This window comes from Mycteria americana, chromosome 1 (assembly GCF_035582795.1).
Source record: "Mycteria americana isolate JAX WOST 10 ecotype Jacksonville Zoo and Gardens chromosome 1, USCA_MyAme_1.0, whole genome shotgun sequence".
Lineage (NCBI taxonomy): Eukaryota > Metazoa > Chordata > Aves > Ciconiiformes > Ciconiidae > Mycteria > Mycteria americana.
The window spans coordinates 215,205,855-215,228,955 of NC_134365.1; the positions used below are offsets into that span (position 1 = coordinate 215,205,855).

The 23,101-nt window shown below is 37.6% G+C and overlaps 1 protein-coding gene across 5 annotated transcripts in view; it reads right to left on the bottom strand.

Annotated features, from left to right (window-relative positions):
• Positions 1-23,101, bottom strand: part of LOC142404403 (disks large homolog 2) — an 800,410-nt gene that overhangs the window by 344,427 nt on the left and 432,882 nt on the right. For all 5 annotated transcript variants that reach the window (XM_075491172.1, XM_075491171.1, XM_075491174.1 and 2 more), the window contains one exon: positions 10,019-10,143. In XM_075491172.1, coding sequence (XP_075347287.1) covers positions 10,019-10,143 — 125 coding nt within the window. The remainder of the gene's footprint in view (positions 1-10,018; positions 10,144-23,101) is intronic.

A 23,101-nucleotide genomic window follows, 5' to 3' on the forward strand; every position in this document is an offset into this window, starting at 1 on the left:
CACCAGGAAGCTGCAAAGCTCCTCCCAGCTGCAGGGCTGCTCTGCAGGTAGTGGAAGATGCCTCAGGCCAGGCTCTGTAGGTGTGGTAGAGGGCAGGGACGGCTTCGCAGCCCTGACTTACCCTCCGAGCCCTCCGGTTTCACGGGCTCCAGCGCCATGCGGGGCCCTCGAGGCCCAGAGCCGGGAGGAAGAGCAGCTGCCTCGGCCGGCCTCAGCGAGTCCGGGCCGGGGAAGGACGAGGCGCTTTCTTGGGACTGAGATAGGCTCTGCCTGCTAAGTGCACCACAGCACTGGGTTGTTCCTCACCGGTGGTTCAAATCCTCCCAACCGAGACTCGCACTGTCTGAAGCGTATTCAGGTTTGTGCAGGAAAACCAGTTACAACAGATAACCCAGAAGGCAATTCCAGATTCAGTATTTTTACAAGAACTTTTCATCTGGGCCTCTCAAAGTGCTTTGCAAATATGAACTCGTTTAAGCTTCACAACAATCCCCCGTGAGGCAAAGATAATGATCACTATACCCATTTTACAAATGGGGAAACTTTAGCACAAAAGAAGAAAAGCCTTGCCACAGATCAGGCATAGCAAGTTGAGAAGAAAACTAAGCAGTTCTGCCTCCCAGGCGCTTGCACTAACAAGTAGAAAACCCTCCCTTCCGCTCCGGTTTGATTCAGAATAGCTATTCCAAACAAAGGTGTAGCGTTAAAAAAATGAAGGAGGAGAAAACATGTAGGTCAAGTTCAGTAAGAAACTTCAGCAGCTTGAGAGCATCAGTACCATGAGGCTACACACTTAACACAGAGTTGGCTGCAACTTTGGGTAGAATGCAAATAGGTATGTATAAAAAAAAAAGCTTGCTTTTTGCAATGGTATGATTCAGAGTAACATGCAGAATGGCATGATGTAAGCAACACATCCAAACAAAGTACTCGCACATCTCGCAAGGCTGGTATTAAAACTCACATGCCATGAGGAAATAAATGTAAAAGCCCTGCTCTAACATCTGCAGTAAAAGCGGAGTAAAGAATGTGACAACAATGATGAGGTAGTGTCAGGAAATATAGTTTGGCTAAAGTCTGAAAATCCAAAGTGTTTACTCAAACCACAGCCAAGAGTTTTGACAGCGTATGAGCAGACTGTCTCACTGTGTATTAGTGGTTTTGGCTGTCAGAAGCAAAAAAGTTGACCAAGCTTTTTCTTAAAAGTTTTAGAATCAGATCTTTGCTGGTTATAAAGAACTTAAATTTTTTATGATAGTTTAAGTCAGTTTCTTTTTCATCCAAAATCTTATTTTCAGGTTCGGTGGGAATTGAAAGAAATGAAGAATTCAGCAGTACCGCAGAGGGTTACACCTGTCGAGTACAGGAACAGATGTGAAATATTTTTTCTTTGACTAATGCTAGACTCCATAGAGAGCTGATGATTTCTCAGGTATGTAACCACAGAAGGTTTCTTACTCCAGATAAATTATCACTGAGCTATTTAAATTTGTAACTGCAGTAGCAGTGCAAACATGTTGATGAAATAATCACCTGGATTTAGCGGCATGGTGCTGTTCTGCTGCTGCAGCAGTCTGGGGCGATTGTAATTTCAGGCAGGATGGGTACTAAAGGAACTCTTGGGAGAGAGCCCTGTTAACCAGTTCAGTACCATTGCATGAAATACCTAGTGCAATGGGCATTATATAACTGCAGTGTACCTCAAGTCCTAATAACACGCTACTTTGCTTAAGTGTTATTTGCAAGCAGTGGTTTCAATTAGTGGAAAACAGCTCAGACACTTACAGGGGGAAGAAACTGAACCTTTGTGTTACAAAAGAAAACTCCTCCAAAAATGTCCATCACTACTGTCTATAAAGAGTCCCATACACTCACCAGCTTCAAATACTACAAGCCAGAGAAGTACCTTTTTCGTCCCATTAAATTCTATTCCATTTACCTGAGAATTTAGCAGTTAAAACATGAATTCACCTTCCTTTCTTGCACTGCGTAAGAGAATTTTTACAGCCTATCAAATTATTTTCAAAGTAGGAAAAGCAGAAATACAATCAAATTCAGAGACACGCTGGGGCTCTGCAGTATCAAATAAGGAATGTAAACTTCACACAGGAAAAAAGAGAAAAAGAAGGATTCAGCTAAAGAAAAGTGAAGTGGTGAAAGCAACAGAAAAGATAACTACACGGTAACATATTCCATTGATGAAAATAAGTTGATAATTTCAAACTTGAGTCAGAGTAAGCCATCTTCAACTTTAAAAATAAAGAATGAAAATCGGATTTTGATTTTGTGACCTGCCTTTTTTCATGTGGATCCCCTGTGGTAATTCTATCCTTTTTTTATTCTACAGTAGCTCAAAAATTATACGCACAGATACACAGACAAACAGAGTTAATAAGATCAAACTTCCTAACACAAACCAGGACAGAGTGAGCAGTCAATAATTCATGATCTAATTTATGACTGTCTGCAAAGCAAGCATGTTTTGCCTAATGGGGCGAATGTCTCTTATTAGCTTACTACTAAATTATGTACTGAACTAATAGCATTGTCAGAGGCCTGTAAACAGTGCAGATATGAATCAGTGTTTTGTGGCAGCACTGTAATTATAATAACATCCTGAACAAGCTTTATGCCATTGCAACGCACATAGACCTGGTACTGATAGGCTTAATACAAGATCAAAAGTTAACAAACAGGGACTTAGGCCGTGAATCACAAAGCAGACACACTTCTGTTTTGATATATAATGACGGTGAAATAAAGCCAGTTGCCCAAGCTGCATTAGAGACACCTGACACACTTGTAAAGAACATGATCTCTTCTGGGAATAGCTCTTCACATTAATCTGAAAAACCCCCTAGTTTTTTCCTATTATCACTCTTAATTCACTTCTTCTTAGTAAGCAATCTAGAGCTACAAATGGATACCACCAGGCAACAACTGTGTGCCTGTTGGAGGGATTGAAGTTTCAGACTTTTCATCAGAGGCAAAGCACTGTCAGCACAGCCCATGGGACAAAGACTGAAGGGGGTCCTTCATCTAGCCGACTCCCAAGTGGGGACTCGCTTCTGTTTCCTCTCCTCCATTTCTTCTTTCCTTTGAGTTTCTCAGGTAAACAGCACACAGTCCTTATACCAGTGTGCTTCTCAATTCCAGTTTTCAAGCTTTGAACAAATAGCATGAAACTGTAATATTTCCTCTCTGGTTCATCTTTAGTGAAACACAGAAATATTTTAAAAAACCTGATCAGAATGCAGTCTTTACCTTTAAATTCATTTTTCTTAGTTTTATTTTTTATTAACAAAATATGCATGAGAAAGAGTTTTATATTCTGAAACCAAGAGTTCCTCTCTTGCTACATATACCTAGCTAAATTTATAATCCTTTGACACATCAGTGGCTTAGTTGGTAACTGAAAGGAACTCTAATTTGTTTAAAACCTTTGCTGGTAGGCATTTAGCTGAAGCCTGTAAGGCACAGAAATACGAGAGAGAAGGAATCACTATTCTATTCCAAGCTTTCTCCCTTATTTACTAGATGACTGAGGGCAAGTTATTTCGGTCCTTGTCTCCTCCCATTAGCATGTGTATTATGTTCCTTCCCCCACACCAAATCACTTTGGGAGCTGGGGGAAAAAAATCCAATGGGGCTAACTATTATAGTGATGGTAGAACAACAGCACATGCCTTAAAAATGCTGCAGTTTCACAATCCTAAACCTCCTGACAATCAGTAATTAGAGTAATACCAGGAAAGACACATTTACAAAGGAAAGATAAACACTGCACAGGCTTAGTAGGTTTTAACCTATGGTATTCAGATAGCTGGGGGTACGTGTGCTGTTTCTGATTAGTCTGCCAAAGGTAACTTGCAATCAATCTACTTTTCTCAACGTGTTTATGTTCTCCTTACAAATATTCACACTCCTAAAGAAAAAAAAACCTTATAGGTTCACAAATGGAAAGAGACTGGAAACCAGTTTCCTAGAAGAAAGAATGAATGAAAGAGCTACAAGTCCGGGCAGCTTACCAGGGCAGTGTGCCTCCAGGCACAACCACTTTCTTCCCTTTGACTCACCCCTCATATAAACCCTCTTTCCTCTTGAGTACAGCTCAGGCTCAAATACCAAGATAACCTTTGGTACAACATTAACCCTTGAAATGCAAGCTCAAGGCCATCCAAATCTCTCCCACAGCCCTGTGAATACACTCATTCATATTCAGTCACATATGCAGTAACTGAGTTTTGAATCACAGTTTCAGTAAGATTCCTACGACCATGGGATTGGTATGAAACATAAGATTTTAATCCTTGTTCTATCCAAGACTCTTTTATTTGTTTTTTAGATTCCAAGGCCTTTTAAAATTCACATTTTCAAACTTGCCTTCACAAAAAGGAATGATGTATTTTCTGAAAGCAATAGATAAGGAACTCATATGACCCACTTGTTTCTGTAGACAGAGTTTTGAGAAAAATACCTCCACCATAAGATTGGAATTGGACTGTGAGAAACTATAAACAGAAAGAATGATTTTTGACTCAAAATAGTTTTGGTTTCCGATTGCTGGAAATAAATCCATATTTTGGGAGTCTCTGCTCTTTTGAACTTGGTCATAATTGAAAGCTTTTCATTATTCTTTTACTAATTTTTTTTTTCCAATCAAGTTATACCACTACACTGTGCTTCTAGTTCCATAAGCTGATCACTCTTGTTTTCACAGAGTATGGTGAATTTTTTAGATGTGTGTTGCCTTTAGAAGGCCTTTTAGAAGCCAGAATTTCAATTATGATCAATAAGTGTCAGTAGAAGGAACTGCTGAGATAGTATATTGAAGTTCCTTGCTTTATCTAGGCAATTGAGCCAACCACTGTATTTTTTTCTCTGACACAAACTCAAATAAAACAAAAAAAGGCACTGAGCCATAAATTACTGGAATTCTCTTTCTTCTAGAGAGTAAAAGAAGTCTACATTCAGAGCTTCTTTATTACAAAGTAGATGTTTGCCCATGGACAACTGACATTTGTGGGACAGAAGCAGAAGTTTTTATGCATCAAAAGTCTTAAAAGATCAAACTGTTGAGAGAAATTCTCCTTCAGCTCAGTTTGAATGGTTGCTACTCCTAGAGGTTTTATATTCTCTGTCACTGACTTGAAACGCAAAGCTTCAAAGAAACATGGTATGCAGCATTCAGAAAAAAACTAATTTTCAGTTAGTCCCAAGTTTATTACAGTCAAACTTAGCTAAAGTAATCAAATGCAAAATTAATTATTTTGTATTCCATGAAATTATTTACTATATATTATTTACTACATATGAAATTATTTTCTGTCTATTATATGGACATCATAAAAGATTCCACAGCTTTCTGTATTTTGCAAGATTAGGAGATTGTGCCACTGAATTTACCTAAAATATCTTCTAAAATCTAAATTGTGCAGTGTATTGATTCTTATACTGGTTCTAGAAGTCACTGTATTTCAGGGAGGATAATATGTAAACATAGGAGTTACTATTTCCTCAAGGGAGGCAGCGGAGAGGGAGGTGGTGATCTCCTCTCTCTGGTGACCAACGATGGGACGCGAGGAAATGGAATGAAGCTGCATCAGGGGAAGTTCAGGTAGGACATTAGGAAAAGGTTCTTCACTGAGAAGGTGGTCAGTCACTGGAACAGGCTCCCCAGGGAAGTGGTCATGGCACCAAGCCTGTCAAGTTGAAGGAGTATCTGGGCCATGCTCTTAGTCATACGGTTTAATTTTAGGTAGTCCTGCCAGGGACAGGGAGTTGGACTCGATGATCCATATGGGTCCCTTCCAACTTGAGATATTCTATGATTTATTATTAATATTTGAAAGTTCAAAAGGTCTTTCAAAACCAGGAATGTTTTATTAAAATGAATGTAGTCTAAAGTGGCTGATAACTTTTACTATTTTTTAAGTGTTGCTGTGGAGATACAGGCCATGAAGTGATACAAACCCACACTATGCATTGTACCTACTGTCAATAAAAGTACTGTTCTCCACTAAAGGAGACAAACCCAGGAACTTAATCACCTTTGTTCCAGTCCCACACACAGGCTTTATATATAAGAATAATCTACAGAATCAGAGAACGATTCAGTTTGGAAGGGACCTCTGGAGGTCATCTAGTCCAACCTCCTGCTCAAAGCAGGGCCAGCTTCAAAGTTCAATCACATGACTCAGGACTTTGTCCCGATGAACTTTGAATCCCTCTGAAGACAAGAACCCCATAACCTCATTAAAGAGATTTTTTTTTTCCTCAGACCCAATTGGAATTTCCCTTATTGCAACATGTGACTGTTGCCTCTAGTCCTTCCTCTGTATATCTCTGCTGACCTCCATGCTGGTCTTCATTGCTGCCGGCACACGCTGCTGACTCAGGTGCAAATTACAGAATGACAGTATCATTTAGGTTGGAAAGCACTTCTTGAGATCACCTCATCAAACCCTCCCTGCTGAAGCAAGGTCAGCTAGAGCAGGTTGTCCAGGAACATGTCTGGTCAGGTTTTGAATATCTCCAAGGATGGGCAACCTGTGCCCAGAGTCAGTCACCCTCACAGTAAAAAAGTGTTTCCAGATGTTCAGATGGCATTTCATGTGTTTTAATTTGTGTCCATTGCTTCTTCCCTGTCACTGGGCACTACTGGTAAGAGTCTGGCTCTTTTGTCTTCATTCCCTCTCATCAGGTATTTATACCCGATATTTATGTACTTATAACTATAAGTTGCCCAAAGGAATTCCCAGGTCCTTCACTACAAAGCTGTTTTCTAGCCTGGCAAACCCCACCCTCTGCTACAATAGAGAGTTACTCCTTCCCAGGTGCAAGAGGTTGCATTTGCTTTTGTTGGAGTTATGTGAAGCTCCAGTTGACCTACTCCTCCACTTGCCAACCCATGTATACACATAAAAGATTTGGAAGGGTCTGTAGCATTAAGTAAATTTCTTGCAGGTCATTTTCACAATTTTGCTATTTAAAGAACTTCACTCAGCTGAGTTAGATGAAAGGGACTTCATGTAAAATGCAGTAAAAGTGATTTTACAGGCTTTTATGATTTAAAAACAGATAGTAGATTTAGAAGCCAGTTCAAACAGTCCACACTGCTATATAATATAGAGTGTCTGCAGGCAGAGTCTAAAGTAAAAATGGACACCAGAAAGTATATCGTTTTTCTGTCCATAAACACCAATCTCCCATTCTCAGGTTATTGCTATTCTTGGCAGATGTTACTGCATGTTGTTGAACTTTTGTTCCTATAGAGTGGCCTTAGCTGATAAACTCTCTGTTATGTAAAATTAATTATCATGTAAGTAAGTCAGTGGAGACTGCCCCAGGATAGTTCTTCTATTCAGTGGCATATCAGTAACGATCACCAATACATAAATTTTCAGGTGTTCCTAAAACATGGCAGGATTGTCTTTGCTAGCATTGTAGCAAAGTGACACACATTTACCAGCTAAAACAAAAAAGGAGGAATCTTCCCCTAGGAAAAACGTTGTGAAATAAAATAAAGTCTCACTGTCAAAACCTACAAACCTGTTGATATGGAATTCCAGACAGAATTTTTTCTGGAAATCATCGTGAGATCTTTTGAATTATTTCTGCCATTTCAATATAAAATACTGAAAAAGCAATGTTCTATAATGTTAAAGCATCATGTAAATATGCACCTTGTGTTTGACTGTAAGTGTGAGAAAGATGGGTCAGTGCAAATTCTTATGTACTACAAAGTTTTAGAAGAGCTTGTGGGAAACTGAGGCCGAAAAAAACCCCTCTGAGCATTGAGAAGCATACAGAACTCCAGATACTCTGTATAATATAATTCATACCATGTGATATTCAGCTAAAAAAATTGAGATTTTCCTATTATTTACTGTAAAACCCATAGGATTAGTCAAACCATTTCCCTAATGGCAGTTTCAGAGACATATTTCAAGGTGCTTGCAGTTTTCTTTGAAGTAAAAAGTTCTGATGATCCAATTTGAACTATTGCATTCAGATATTCAGTATTAACAAGAAAGGAGTTTGGTGTAAACTATGTTTACAAATGAGAATAGGAAAAACAACCATGCCAAATATATGCTCATCAATTATAACATTGGACTTCAAAATGTGCTAACATACTATACTCTAAGAATATTACCTAAGTCTTAGTTAATAAGATAACTATACTTGTACTACTGAACGTTTATTACAAAACACAAAGTTTGCCAGGTCCAATCTTAATATGGATTAATTAATTGCCTTAGTATGCTATCTTTTGTGGGTTTAGAAGGTCTTTCTAAGACCTTTAAACCACAGTAATTACTAAATAATCATGAGTTAAATTTACAATAGTTAATTAGTATAACAGTGAGTTATGAAATACTTGATTTCATGCAATGATAGCATGACACAATACTGCAATGGCTTCTGTCTTCTTAATGGCTTAAACTGGAAAAGCTTTCAACAGTAATTAAAAACTCTACTAAAAAGATATTATTATTTTTTCAAGGGATTCTTTCTCATTTGTAGAAAGGCAGATGCAGGTTTAAGACCCCCTTATGCTGTTCATAGTGTCAACTTTGATAGCATGATTTCCAAACAGTGCTATTTCCTCCTGCTCTGTTTTGCATGAAGCTCATTTGGCCCAGTGCAGCCATTTACAGTATAGATCACTACAGCTGAACTAGTTGAAGAAACTACTTTTCGTTTGAGTCACCAGTGAAAATATAGGCCCTTTTAAGATGTGATTCTTCTGTTCTATTTTAGACATTGACTTTAGGATGAGATGAATCACAACCTAGAAATGCTTAGGTTTTTCTTCACTGACTATGGGAGACTCTAAGATGACTAGCTTAGGGGTAGATAGCTGCATTTTAGTCATAAAGCTATGTGACATTATTCCTACTCCTTTTGTCTACAATCTTATTTAGACCATAAATTCTTCAGGCACTGCCAACCACCATGACTCCTTGTCACCATCACAGTAAAAATAAGATTATTTTTATAATAATTATTTATTATAATAAATAATTCCAAAATAAAATTACCAACCTAATATAAGAAATACCCAAAACTTGCTCTAAAAACTGGCCAACTCCCCCTACTTTTAACTTTGAATTAAAGGAAAAGGCTTTGGCAAAAAAGGTATTGTTACCATCTGGTCACATTTCATGAATTTTAGACCATCTGTTTTTGGCAAAGGCTCCCAGATCTTAGATTCCAGTGCTGAGATCATGAAAGCTTCAGAATTTTATCCCAAGTCTTTCCAGCTAAATTGCCTTTTCGGAGCCTCAGCAGGCTTCGCAACTGACAGATGTGTGCAGTCTCTGTGATAGACAGAAGCCTTTCTGCATTCAGTCCATAAGGAAAGAGAAGCACAAGCACTTCTGTGGTTCCTCTTGTTTAAGAGATGTGCTACCATGTATTTGAGAAGCACAACAAGTGACCTGTGTGTCCATCTCAGGAGCTACAGAAGTAGACTACTCTGGAGGTGACTCAGAATATAGAGCATAGCATCATCCTCACAGAGCAAAATATATTTTGAAACAGAGGTAAGCACACCTCACTACTGCAGTCAAATAACAGGGAACGTCTACAAATAGCTATGACTATTTAGCAATGGCTCTGTAGCTTGGGAAGTCTTGATGGCCTTAAGGTATAACACCAATGCATAGTTCTTCAGCCATGAACATACAAAGACCAAGCAGAGAAGACTTTCATGCTGATATGCCTGTTTCCTCCTCCTGTCCCCATCTTGCCTTTTGTACTAAATGAAAAGATTGGTACAAAGATGGAGGTAGCAGCAGCAAATGCCCCTTTATACAGGACTTAACTAACCTCCTTCAGTTGCTTTAAGCTACTTAAATCAGCTCTCCTGCCTTAGCAGAAAGGAGACTCTAGTCATTTCATTTACTTCCCCTGAACCCATGAAAGACCCGGTTCGCATTTGAGTCTTAGAGAATAATTTATAATAATGATGCATTTTGTTTCCAAGTGTACATAATGAGCTAGTTTTTACCTGAGTCTTCCATCCTCTGCTGCAGCTCCTCCTGGTATAATCTTAGTAATGAATATCCCAGGATCGTCCCCAATGTGTGGGTTATCTGTTCCTCCAGCAATACTGAACCCCAGGCCAGAATTCCCCTGAAAAAATAAAAAAAAAGTAAATGCATCACCAGATGCTAGATTTCTACAGAATTTATTTGCAGTGCATAAGCAAAGTATCCTTGCTCCTTAGAGAAAGCACTTTATTTGGCAACACAATACTTGAAGGCGGGTGACTCAGTCAGAAAAAATTAATTGTCAGTTAAAGAACAGAGGCTGTGAACACAAAGATTTCCCAGAGTTAATGGCAGAGTTAATGGATGCTCCCACAGAAACGGGATTTGACCTAAATTTAATTGTTTTCAAAAGCAGTCACATAAATTAGCATCTGAACTCCAATATGAATTTATCCAAGTCAATGAGAGCTAGAGGCTGAAAACACTTCAGAGCTTTGAAAAAAGACTTTAAAAACCACTGTCATTTATAAACAGAAACAGTGAATAACATTTAGCTCTGAAGTATTTTAGTACACCATTTTCTGTTGAAAAATGATAATTTCCCAGATTCATCTGCTTTAAAAAAACCCAAATCCACAAAACAAGACTATTTCTTTCATCTTACTGATTTGCTAGAATGAAGTGTTTGAAAGGCACATTATGAGGGTCTACTCAGTAATCCTACTTACTGCTTTTACTGCTTGTGAGAATATCATGAAAGATAAACAGGCATATAAACACATACAAACACTTGCAAATTAAGTCACTGTTTTTCACATACAACTCAAACCCACAATTCTAACCCTTTTTTGAAAGTATATATTAATTATTACACTTTTCTGTATAAATTAACATTAAGTGTATATTAGTTATTACACTTTTCTGTATAAACTAACATTATTTTTTGCAAGGGATTCTTTCTTATTTGTAGAAAGCTAGATGGGGGGGGCTTAGGTCTTAAACCCCCCCTATGCATAGGGGGTTCTTAAAATTCAACGCAATACTCGATCTTTTAAGTCTCTCTCATCCCAAAGTATTTTTATAATTAGGTATTTTGGCTTATCACAGTGATACAACACTATTGATATTGCAGAATATGTACAGTACTGCCAATGAAATATGTTCAGGGCGGTAAAAATACTTTCTCTTATTTCATCAGCTTCTCAGATTATTGGGAGTTTGTTTCCTTCCCTGCTGCTTGTGGACAGGTATCCGGTTCAGTCCTAGTGAGAAGAGTTACTAATAAAAATGGCAACTCTATACTTTTTTTTTTTTTTAATTTAAATCAAATCTCATTTCTGTGTTTTTGAACTGTACTTCAATTAGTAGATCAGGCATGCAATGCATTTTGCGTGTGAAAGCCTGCATGTTGCCTGCCTGCAGCGTGTCAAATTCTCAATTCTGTTATCAGTATTCTACATTCACAAGCGGTGCAGTTCTCATTACTCAAGAGATGTACATGCAATCTGCAGCTCTGCTATCAGCATATAATTATGAATAAATTTTCAGTACTGAACTAATTTATAATCCAAGGAGAAGGATTTAGGACTACACATATCTTAATGCTGCTCAGCTACCTATAATATGAAAAACATTATAATACTGAAACACTCTGGGTATATTTTCTGTAGTTCATAAACATCTCTAGGCCAGCATTATAAATCTTTGATTTAATCTCCCTTTCATCATTAGGATCATCTCAGATTCAGGTTATTTTCCCAATATTTTAACAAATGCCTAATTATACAGTGCACTCTACACCATCATGCACTCTAGAAATACTTTAAGAATATTTTCCTGTAAGTTCTTCTATATGTCATATTATTAATGAAGCTAATCTTCCAACACATAAGAATGAGAAAATGTAAACTCATACACACTTCAGGAAGCCTGGAACAAAAGCCTTAAAGCGCCACTAAAACCAAGGACAAATTTCTAGAAAGTTTGAGTAAGTAATACTTGATTTTTAATCAAGTAGAATTTCTTTTTCAAAAGAAAAAGAAAACCTAAAAAAATTAAAATAAAATTGTTGGGTTTATTCTTAACTCCAAAGAGATTTAAAAAAATATGCAATAACCTGTGTTTCTGAATAGAGGTGGATTTCCAAATCCCCCAAACCTACTTTTAATAGGGAAAGAGGAAGAACAGGGTAGCAAGGAGAAATCTGGACATAATTTTTAGTTGGTTAGGGAACAGAAACAGCTATATCATAATAAAAAAGTGTGCCTGAAGAGCTTTAAAAACCATCAAAGCTTGCCTGTTATGTGGGGTGTGCTTAGCTGTTACAGTTCTTCACATAAATTTCATTAGATTTCTTAGCAGGAAATAATTTCTGAAAAGGTTTCACACTTTCCCTGTACTTTTTTCCTCCTACCGTACTTTTTTCTGATAACTTTTTAGAGCTAAAAAATATAGCAATGCTGACTGTAAGCAGTGATGTGGTAAAACTGCTACAGACTTCTCAGGAGAATCAGTGCTAGCCCTTGACATTTATCCATAAATGTGCATCTGTTATACTGTAAGACTATTCCGATTCTTCCTCTTAGGAATAACCTTTTAAAAGAACAGAGCAGCACTCCTACTGGAAGTTTTGTATCCAGAAAATTTCAGGCAATTATTGTGGCTGCAGTCCTTGACTTGATCAACAGGATCTACAAGGTGTCCCACACTAGGTGCCTCAGCAGCTAGGTACATCCCTGCAAGGCTTTCCTGCACCAGAAACTGTACTGCAAAAGCTAAGAGCAATTACAGTTTTTTTCACTGTGGTTCTCAAAGGATCTGCATTGGCTACATGGAAAAATCTTCTGTCTTTGTACTTCAGCTCATGGCCAACAAGGCTAAAAGCATGGCTACCATCACTTATGGGTAACTGGCCTTTTAGAGCCTTGGGTTGAAAAATAATGTAATAGGAACATTCTGGTTAAAAGCTACTGTACTTCAGATCTGAGCAGCAATACTGTTGCACAGATCCCTCCTCTCCCTCATGCTTTGTCCTGTCTTACTAATGTGCAGGCTCATCAGCATATGGTTGTTAGATTAAAAACTCATCATAGTTGATGAGCTATAACTCCAAGTTCAATTAAGTACTGTCTACTAGCACAACACTTGCTGAACCTTCTGCAAGGGTTAGCTCCCCAACCTTTACTTTTTGCATCTCCTTTGTCCCCATCCCAGAAAAAAAGAGTGTGTTAATTATCTTCGCAGCTTTTCTTGGCGTATCTCTGTCTCCCTGTCATTTCATGTTATCCAATGGAAATGTCTGCCTTCCCTCAGCCCAAAACAGCAGCTGAACCATCACTTAGCCACTGCATTTTCCAAGGTGGAACATTCACGCTTTCTCTCATGCTGACTCTCATGTTTGGGAGTGGTTCCCCATAAATATCTGTCAAGTTAATTCACTGCCTTCTTTCTATTCCAAGCCTTACTTCTCTTGGATGCTTACAAAGCAAGTTAACAATGAGCTCAGAGGCCCAGTGACAATGCAGATAAATGTTTAATAAGAACTAATAGCAGCTGATATAGAGGAGAGGAGGTGTAAAGCAACAGAAGTCTTCCTCCTTTGGGATACTCCACTGATACTTTTTAATTAAGATTCATATTTAGGTCTAAATATGCTTGCCTGCTTTGTTTCAGGATTCTTCGGTAGAAGAGATTTAGCCAAAGATCCCAAAACATACGTAGGGGACAAAAGACTGAACAAGTCTCAGACCTGCTAACTTTAATGGCGTTGCGCAAACATTATTATTCGCATGTCCAAAGACATAAGCGTCCAGATCCAAATAATTTTATGTTCAATTCATATTAGCTAAATTATCTCTTGACCTAAATCTTGCCATCTCTTTGTCCAAGTTCTCAATTGCTACTACTATAAAAATCTCATATAATTAGTTACCGACTATACAGGGAAGATTTGCATAAAATTACTCACCAATAGAGGCATGAATGTATTTTTTTAATTGTTAGTTTAGTTTCTTACTAGCTTCCCCACCTTTTATTGCAAGGCCTCAGTCATGCACACAGACAAAAGGCTTAGCATAGTACAACATGCCCAGTTTAGCTTAAGAAAATGTTGCCTCAGTTTCCTCCTATTCATGCTGGATATCTCATGCTTCTCAGGGATTTACCATCAAGCACAAATTTCTCCCTGGGCTCAGCTTTACTTTTCAAAGAGAGAAACTTAGGTCAAACTACCAAACCAAAATAATTCTCCCAGCCCAGCCCCAGAGGCCTCCTTCCTGTTCTCCTCTGAAGGGAAGGTCAGTACTTCTTCTTAAGGTTTACTACACAAGCCTGCCTCCTTTATGCCTTTCTCAGGTGGGGCTGTGCACCTCCACACAGATCACCTGAGTTCTTTATAGCTCAGCCTGAGCAGGGAAGAGGCCTGGCTGTAATTCTTCTGGCCCTGGAGGGGCAGACAACCTCCATCAAAGACAGAGTATCACTTCAGATGACTGGTGTTATACCTTCTGCCAACACTGAAACACAGCACTTAGGGTCAGAATAAGATGATGGATGATTCACATGCCAGGGAAAGAAAATAAAACTTGCAAGTTCTGGCCAGTTTGAATCTCTTCCCTCAAGACTTGTTATACTGCCAACATAAAGATCACAAAAATAAAGTAAGAATCCCCACCAGGTAATGGTTTTGGGTAGCCAGAAGGCCATTAGACCCATCCTTCTTCTTACTTAGCCTTCCATCTTGCTTTCTTCTACTTTTACACACCACTATGAGCAGTCATATAGCAGGCTGCATCTTCATAGGTTGCAGCATTTTTCTTTTGTCAGAGAGTAACCCTCAGAAGTGCTCCACACTGACTTCCGCGGAAACAGAGTTAAGTCAACACTGAGAAGTTCTGAAGTTATTTTCCCATGACATTACAGATGTCCATGGATGATAGCCTTCCATACACTTCTACAAACTATTTCCTCCTTATTGTGTCTCATTTTTTTCTTTGTTTTCTGCTCAAGAGCTGTATTTTGCCTTAGAGCAGAGTTTGATTACAAATGATGTAAACTCATTCAGGCTTTAACAAAATCACAGAAGAATATAAGCCCAGGATGCAGAAAAGAGATCAGAAATGCACATCAAGGGCAGACTGAGTTTCTCCATATATGGGGCCAAAAGATTTGTATTTTACCACACTAAATAAGCACACCACAATCACATAGAGGTTGTTTTCCATTTTAATTTCTTTTTTTTTTTTCATTCTAATCAATCAGGTGACAGCAGAACACAGTGTTTGACACCAGCTTCACACAGACTCTTTTTGAATGACTTAATTACTTCAGTGCTCCTAAAAGAATTTCTGATAATCTTCTGAAGTGACATGATTTTGAAGCTCTCTGACATTTAAGTTAGAAAAAAAATAGACATGAACGGCACAGAATTCACTTAACTGTTGCTGCAACCTCATCCTCTCATGGCAGTGTACCAGGAAGCCTGTTTCACAGAATCCATCAGTCAGCAAAAAGTCCAAGACAGAACGAGGAGCTGTATTTCCCAGAATGGTTTCCAGAGGTTGAAAGCTGTTTCAGGTGACAACACATACTTTCACAGCCTCCATTACTGAAATGATCTCTGTGTTTATTTTTTTTTTACTTACAGGTTTCAGGGACCTATTTCGCTTAGCTGTTACGGAATATAAGTTAGTGTTAATAAAGCTGTAATGTGCCGAACTATGCAAATAATAAATAAATAGTAGCATGTAAATAAAAGAATTAACGTAAGTCAAGCCTGCAATGCTTTCCACTGGTTTCAAGGGTTTTGTCCCAGTAAGAACATCAAGTTTCCATCATATAAGATTGTTTTCCTGCTTCACAGTAAACTTAAATCCAAACACAGTATCACAGAAATGTATGATAACTCTTCCATTAGGCCCTAAGAAATGCTGCTTATCAGTAAATATGAGGGAAGTTAAGAGTGGTCACAGCATACATGTTTGTGGATGAAGCATTCAAGTCCATTCATGAGATCATGTAAAAGAGAATCAAAATTCCTGACCCTCACTGCCTTTGTGAGCTTGCACTTGTTGCTATTTCTTTGTGGAAAGTTTTATTGCTAGGGGAATAGTGGAGAAAGGGAAAGGGCCGTGATAATATACACCTGCAAAATGCTGCAAACTTTTGAACAAAAGTGATAGGGAAAAAATGGTTAATTAGGTAATAAATAACTTAATCTGTGATTTGTAATCTTGCAATAATTCTGTTCTCCTATAAAATTTTGAGACTTTAAAAAAAATCTTCTCTTGCCAAATTGCATGTTCATAAGAAGAAGAATTTTGTGTATTAAACACAAACAGAAATGATCTTTATTCTTAATAGTGTACCTAAAATAGTTATAATGTTATCTCAAGATGTTGTTTGGTTTTGTTTTTTTTTTTCCCTGTAGGCTTCCTACCTCTACTCTGGTGTTCACAGCCATATTTTGGAATGCTTTTCTCTCTCACATCTTTTACAGATGGCTTTAAAGTATGAATTGTTGCCTAAATTTGCAGTTTTTCTCAGAGCAAGTTTAGTCAAGAGAAAGCTCACAGAATGATAGCTGATTCATTCCTAAATAATGCTATAATTTTTCTTTGTCTTCCTGTATTACAACTTTCAAAGACCCTATCAACTTTGTTACTTGGTACTCCTTAAAAAGTTGTCTGTTGAATTTTACAATGGGAATTATTCTTCAGCTTTTTAAGAGCACTAATGATCTGTGAGTTCAGTAAATCCTAACCTTTCTTTAATCTAAGCAATGCTGGTTTTCTCTTGTTTATGCAAAATTTCAAAATACTTTAATAGAAAGGTAAGTTATATCCTCTATAGTCCATGTAGACTTGGTATGTCTACACACCAAATTTGACAGAATTTCAGAATTTGACATACATGCATCAAAATCCTAAAGCTTTTCAGCTTTGGCTGCTACAGGCAGGGCACTTTATCACTCTGTGTAAGTAATGCACACTTTTCTGATGGTGGTGTTGGCTTAGGAATTATGCTATGTTTGTTAAAAAGGAGATTTACTTGGTTTTGCTTTTCAAGTCTTCTAATGCAGCACCTTCCTATCAGTAAATGTTCCTGTAAGAAAATGTTAATTTGTAAACTACTGTTGAGTTTATTTCAGATGGTGGAAAAACATGTCCCTTACTTGAACTATGAAACAGAGAGACACATAATTTGAAACTTGATTTTTTTAATACATTTTAGTAAGTTTTTTTAATCACTGAGTACTCATTTTTAATTTTTATGTTTCTGCTTAATTGAAGTCATACCTCTGAAACCTTCTTATAAAAAGTAAAATATGAAACTAATATTTGTTTTCTGCAGATATGCAAAACAGTTTCGCTGGAATACTCAGCAACTTTCTGTTATGTCCAAAATTAATCTCTCACAGGGTACCTTTTTAATGACAAAAACAGTTTTACAAAACAGCAGTACCTAGGTCCTGGCTAAGGCTGCTACCAGCTTTGGCTCCCATTAGGGTTCTTCCCTCAGGATACTTCCATTTCAGATGAAAATAACCAACACCTTCTCCCATGAGACAAAAAAAATAACACTTCCTTCCATAAACCACATACATCCTTGTTCTATAATATTAGGTTTCTCCAAGAACTACTCAACAGCATGAGAAAGTGAAAGCTGAGAATGAGTCAAGCTTAGAAAACTGTGGGGAATTAATTTTTTTGGCAAGAGTCAGGGGAAAAAAAAACCACTAAGGGCTGTGGGGCAACTAGAGTGAATCAAGTAACATAGTCTACAAATGAGACAAATGATTGAAAACTCTGACCCTGATTGACAATCATGGGAGGATTAGATACAGACCAGGATTTGCTGCTGCTCTGAAATAGTCCTTCATAGGCTTTCTCTTTTTCTCTGTACTAAAGCATATAAAATTACTTAGTTTGGCACCTAAGATGGTTATATGGAGGGAATACCTCTAGATATACCAAGTCAAAGAAGAGGGTGATCATCTGAGATTGCTGGAAAGATCAGCGGGTACTAAGTACTTCTGCAGACTTTGTTCAATAATATTTTTCTCCACAACGTACTTCTCACCTAAAAAATACAAGTCTCCTTTATTCACCTGACAGTGAAGTGATACAGGATTTTTTCTACCTTTCACTCAGCCATGCTTAGTTTAACAGCACATATATAATGGGAGTGTTTTACCCATCACTCAACAATGCCCGGTTCAACAGCACACAGCCACGTTGCAAACGACAGCTTAGCAAGTTAATGCTTCATCCCACTGAAATGATCAAGTGATTTTATAATATGCAAAACACTTCCATCTTATTCAGGATTTTCATAGAAAATGTTTGTTAAGCCCACCTACTCAACAGTCTAAGATCTTTAAGATAAGACAGGATTCTGCTTTGCAGTTCTTTCACAATCTGGCATTTATACTAGCATTGTGTTTATATTCTGAAGAGTGATACGTGCTAAATAACCAAACCGTTTCCTGCCATACAGTATGTGGTTCTTTGGCCACCTCCCACTCTACTACTAGACCTTTCTAATCCTGCCACATCTAATCCTGTCTTTAGACTTAAATCATTCCGGCAATGTTTTCAGGTATTTGCACAGGCTATATTATACTGTACTTTTCTTCTACTGTGTTTTCTCCAAAGCTCAAGTTTCAAAAGCCTAAACATCAAAGCCACATTTCTGTCTCATTCAGAGAACAAGGACATTTGCATATTTATCAGAGTGCTGTTGAACTCTTTTGTACTTTCAAATCTACTCAAGAGTAACATAATTCATGAAATTCTCACTTCTCCCACGTATGCTGGCACACTCCCCAGAGTCAGAGTTTTGAGACTCCATAGTTATATTATGCTCCATATGGTACAGATTTTCATCTCTCGTGGTGCCATTTGTTGTTTTCAAGCCCCTTATCAGGTTCAGCACATTCATTACAAAACCACAATACACACGACTACAACTGCTTTGACTACATCTGCTTCGTATGCTTACTCTCACTTGTTATCTGTAGAGGGATATTGTTCTCAGCTCTGCCCAGATGAAGGACAGCATTCAAGAAGGAGAATTTTAAAAAAGATCCAATGGATTTGGGTTTTCATAATACAGGTGAAATCTACAACACTGTAAACCAGAAAATCTAGACAAGAAATGAACCCACTACCACAGTGAAGCAATCTCTTGAAAAACTGCTAGTGCCTCCTCTGCCCATATACAGATTGATGCAAAAGTTTAGATGTGAACTCTCTTCAGGTTTGGTTTTCACTATTGTATTTCTATTAAGCTCACGTTAACAGCTTCCGAGCTGTGACAAACATGTATGCTTACTTTTTTCTTTAACGTTTTTCTTGTCCTACTTCAGTATTATCTGTAGGGATAGTCTTTCCCAGCATCATGGGAGCATCATGACCTTGTCTAGTCTGCCTCATACAGAAAAGTTAGGCAACATACCTCCTCCCTTAGTTAGCTACATACAATGAAAGCAAACAAATGTCACAGAAAACACATCCTGATGAGTAGCTGAAAAGTAGCATGGTAGAAAACTAAGTATCCACAATGTTTCATCAAAAAACAGATGCATGGTTGTTGGGGGAGGGAAATGCTGCTTCTGGGGAGTGAAATGTTTCACTTACTTGAAAAAATCTTCCTTTGTCATATTGTGTCTCTCCAGGCTACCTCTAGTCTTCTAATCAACCAGACCCTGAGAGCTTTCTGAACTCCCAGGACTACACAATCAAAAGTGAAAAAAATCAGATCAAGGAAAGGAAAGCACCCACTAAGTGATAATAGTAACTAGGCATAAGGGGAGTGGGGAAGAATAGGAGTAAGAGTAAAACACTAACGGGAATTAAAAGAATAGCAAAGCTTATTCAAGAGTCAGACTACTTTTAAAACTTTGACATGATCATCACTGAAGCTTTCATAATGCAATTATCTGCAAAAACTGAGGAAATTAAGACATGTTTAAATGTAACTCTGTGACAGAAGTAGACAGTCACGTTCTGTACAAGGACTTAGGGAACAGAAACCTGATTTTACTGAAGCTATGGAAACCAACAGGGTTTCACCACATAGTGCTAGCAATTAAAAGGAAAGAGGAAAACTCCTACTGATGACTTCAGTTCCTCTCTACAGGATGACACGTCTCATCCCTTTCTGCTGATAATTCATTGCTATGAAAACCCCAATGGGTGTCTTGAGACTAGGTGGAAACTCCTTGGTTAAGCCAGTTTGTAGCTCTAAGTCTTTGTGTTGAAAAACTGCTGCGTGCCTAAATGGGTTTATTTGGGCAGATCGCACGATCACTATAGCACTGCTTTGTAAAGCACTTAGGGGAATTTGAGACTCCTTAAGTATCAAAGGTGCTGGAATAAGCCCAAGTTGTAAACTATTCTTCTTTTCCATTTGACTATCACAGTCACGGATATGAAATAAGTATATTTAGTTCTCATCTTGTGATTAATTTTGTTAGCATATTTTTAACATATTATAGCCCAACAATTTCTTGGGTTCTATTTCTTTACTGAAATACATATATGGTTAATAATTTAGATTAAAATTCTGGAATTTTTATATCCATTATAAGATTTTGATAATCTTTTCTTTCCAACTCTTATTCAATCCCGCATCAAAGGAAATGCATGAGTAAAACTCTTAATTTGCCTCCTTATTCAAAATCCTGATCTTCGGGGCATGTAATCTGGAAGAAAAAGCTAAACTATTAATGAACTAAAAGGCCCTTAAGGCTTTCAAGTTCAAGCACAAATCCTAAAGGCAAATGACTGAGTATTCTTTCTGATGCATCACTTACCTTGCCATCATTGCACTACTCTTAAGCACACAGAGCTTAGCATTACCTTCTGTTTTAATACACATTAAAGCAAGTTTTTGAAACACTGTCTTCTTTTGAATAACACTTAAGACTTTTCTTTCAGGCCCCGTGACGCTCAAGTACAGATTTCACTGGGAAGAAATACAAAGAAGGATAAATAACATGAAAAGCAATTAATTCTTCTTTGTTTTTCACAGACACACATCTAAATCTCATCATTTTTTCCAACTTTATGCTGACCCTATTTTATTGGAACGTTTCATTTCAGTGTCCATTTTGTTTCTTATTCTTAGTAAACCTGACTGGCTATGACCCTGACCAATCTGACATAGCTTCAAAGCTGTCTGTCTCTGAGCAGGAGCTTGGATTAGATGACCTCCACAAATTCCTTCCAAACTGAATTATTCTCTGCTTTTATGAAATACCAATGTCACAAATAGAAAACAAGTTTTCAAAAACTGCAGCCAGCCTAAGAATAGTTCAGTCACTAAAAACTTCCCTTCTAAATTTTATCTTAACAATTACACAATATTTAAACATTTTGCATGGATATGTCCCTACAAAAATTCCTTTTCCAAGATTTGTACCTGTACATTCTTAAGTGCAGAGGCTTTCCTGACATGGCCTCTATGAAAGTCACTTGAAACTCATGGCTAAAACTGTACCTTGAATAACTTTCACACAGTTCTTTGAAAATAAACAAATTAATTTTGTCATATGAGAAATGCAGAGTTCCTTTATATTAGAAAAAATACATTTTACAGGTGTCCTTCTGGGAGGAAGAAGGGAAGAGGAATCTTTAACCTGGTATCTGTTTGCCAAACTTGGCTAAAAACATTCCCTAGGCAATATTTTCCTGCCCTTCCAGAAATCAGTTGAGATAAGATTCACTGTTCCTTTACTTACATCAACACTTGTAAAACGTTTGGTATTGTGCTGAATATAGTATGAACATATATAAATAAATACAGAGAACACTGTGCAACAGAACTACACTACCATTCCCAACAATATTCATATAATAACATATAATATCAGATATTAATTTTTGTTGAAAATGCAAAGGAATTTGAAATTCCCATGTCCTACTTCAGGTATGTGTCATGGCAATGAATCATATTGAATCATATTAAAAATTTCTAGGATAAGTTAATAGCAATTTTCAAGTTTAGAAACGTTATTTTAAAGGTGGCTGTCAGTGATTCATTGGCAGAGAAGAATGGTCTTGGGATTCACGGAAAAAGAAAGTCCTCTCCTCCCCAGCAGTACAGATGCCACTTTTGCCTTTTTGGAGGTGGTAGGAAGACAGGCTGGGGAACAGACAGATTCCTGCCAGACGAATGGAAGTTAGACTATAAGTTGACCAATGCACACTTTTTAAGAAGAAAAGCAAAAGCCAACAAAGACATTTTCACTTGATCTCAGACTGTCTATGGAAAGATCACAGCCCGAGATGCCTCTGGCTCACACACAGGTGCTGCTCACAGAGATAAGCCTATTCAAGTATAGTAATAAGTTTGATGAGCGGAATTTTCAGAAGAATCAAACGACTCCTATTGATGTCTGACAGAATTACCATCTGTTTCAAAAGAAACAGCCAGGCTACAAGTAAACGCTTTTGAAAATCCAATCTTTTATCTGAATTCCTAACGTTTCAGATCTAGTTTTCTTAGTATTACCAATAGCTTTTCTGTCACTAAATTCCTGTTATTCGTAGCATGAAAAAACATGAGTCTACTTCTACCGTGTTCCTGAAATGCATTCCACATTCACCCCCACAGACAGTAAACTAACAAGGCAAAATAAAACCTGGAAGAAATAGTCCTTCAGAAAGGGAAAAGGACTCTGTGTCTATAATTCAGCAATGCAAACAGGTTTGAAAATTTATTCATAAAATAGTCACGGAAAAATAAGCAGTATGCTCCTGATACTACGGCCTCCTACACTAACTTTACTTTTCAACAGTATTGGATAAATTCAGAGAAGGAAGAAATTTCAGTAGAAAGGAAAATTATTACTAACTGAACATTTGTAAGTACCCCTAGCAGTGAAATTTTCCCTCTCTTTTTTTTGTCATGAACATGCATATTAACTATTGCCATTTCAAGACTTTTTAATTCCCATACCCTCCTCCTAAAGGAGAGAGAATTCTCAAACTCCCTTCAGAACTAAGGAAGTGTAGTGGGTTTTGAAGCAGGGCACTGAACTTTACTCTGCTGACATCCTACAATGCTCATGAATAACACCCCTAGAATCCTGATGT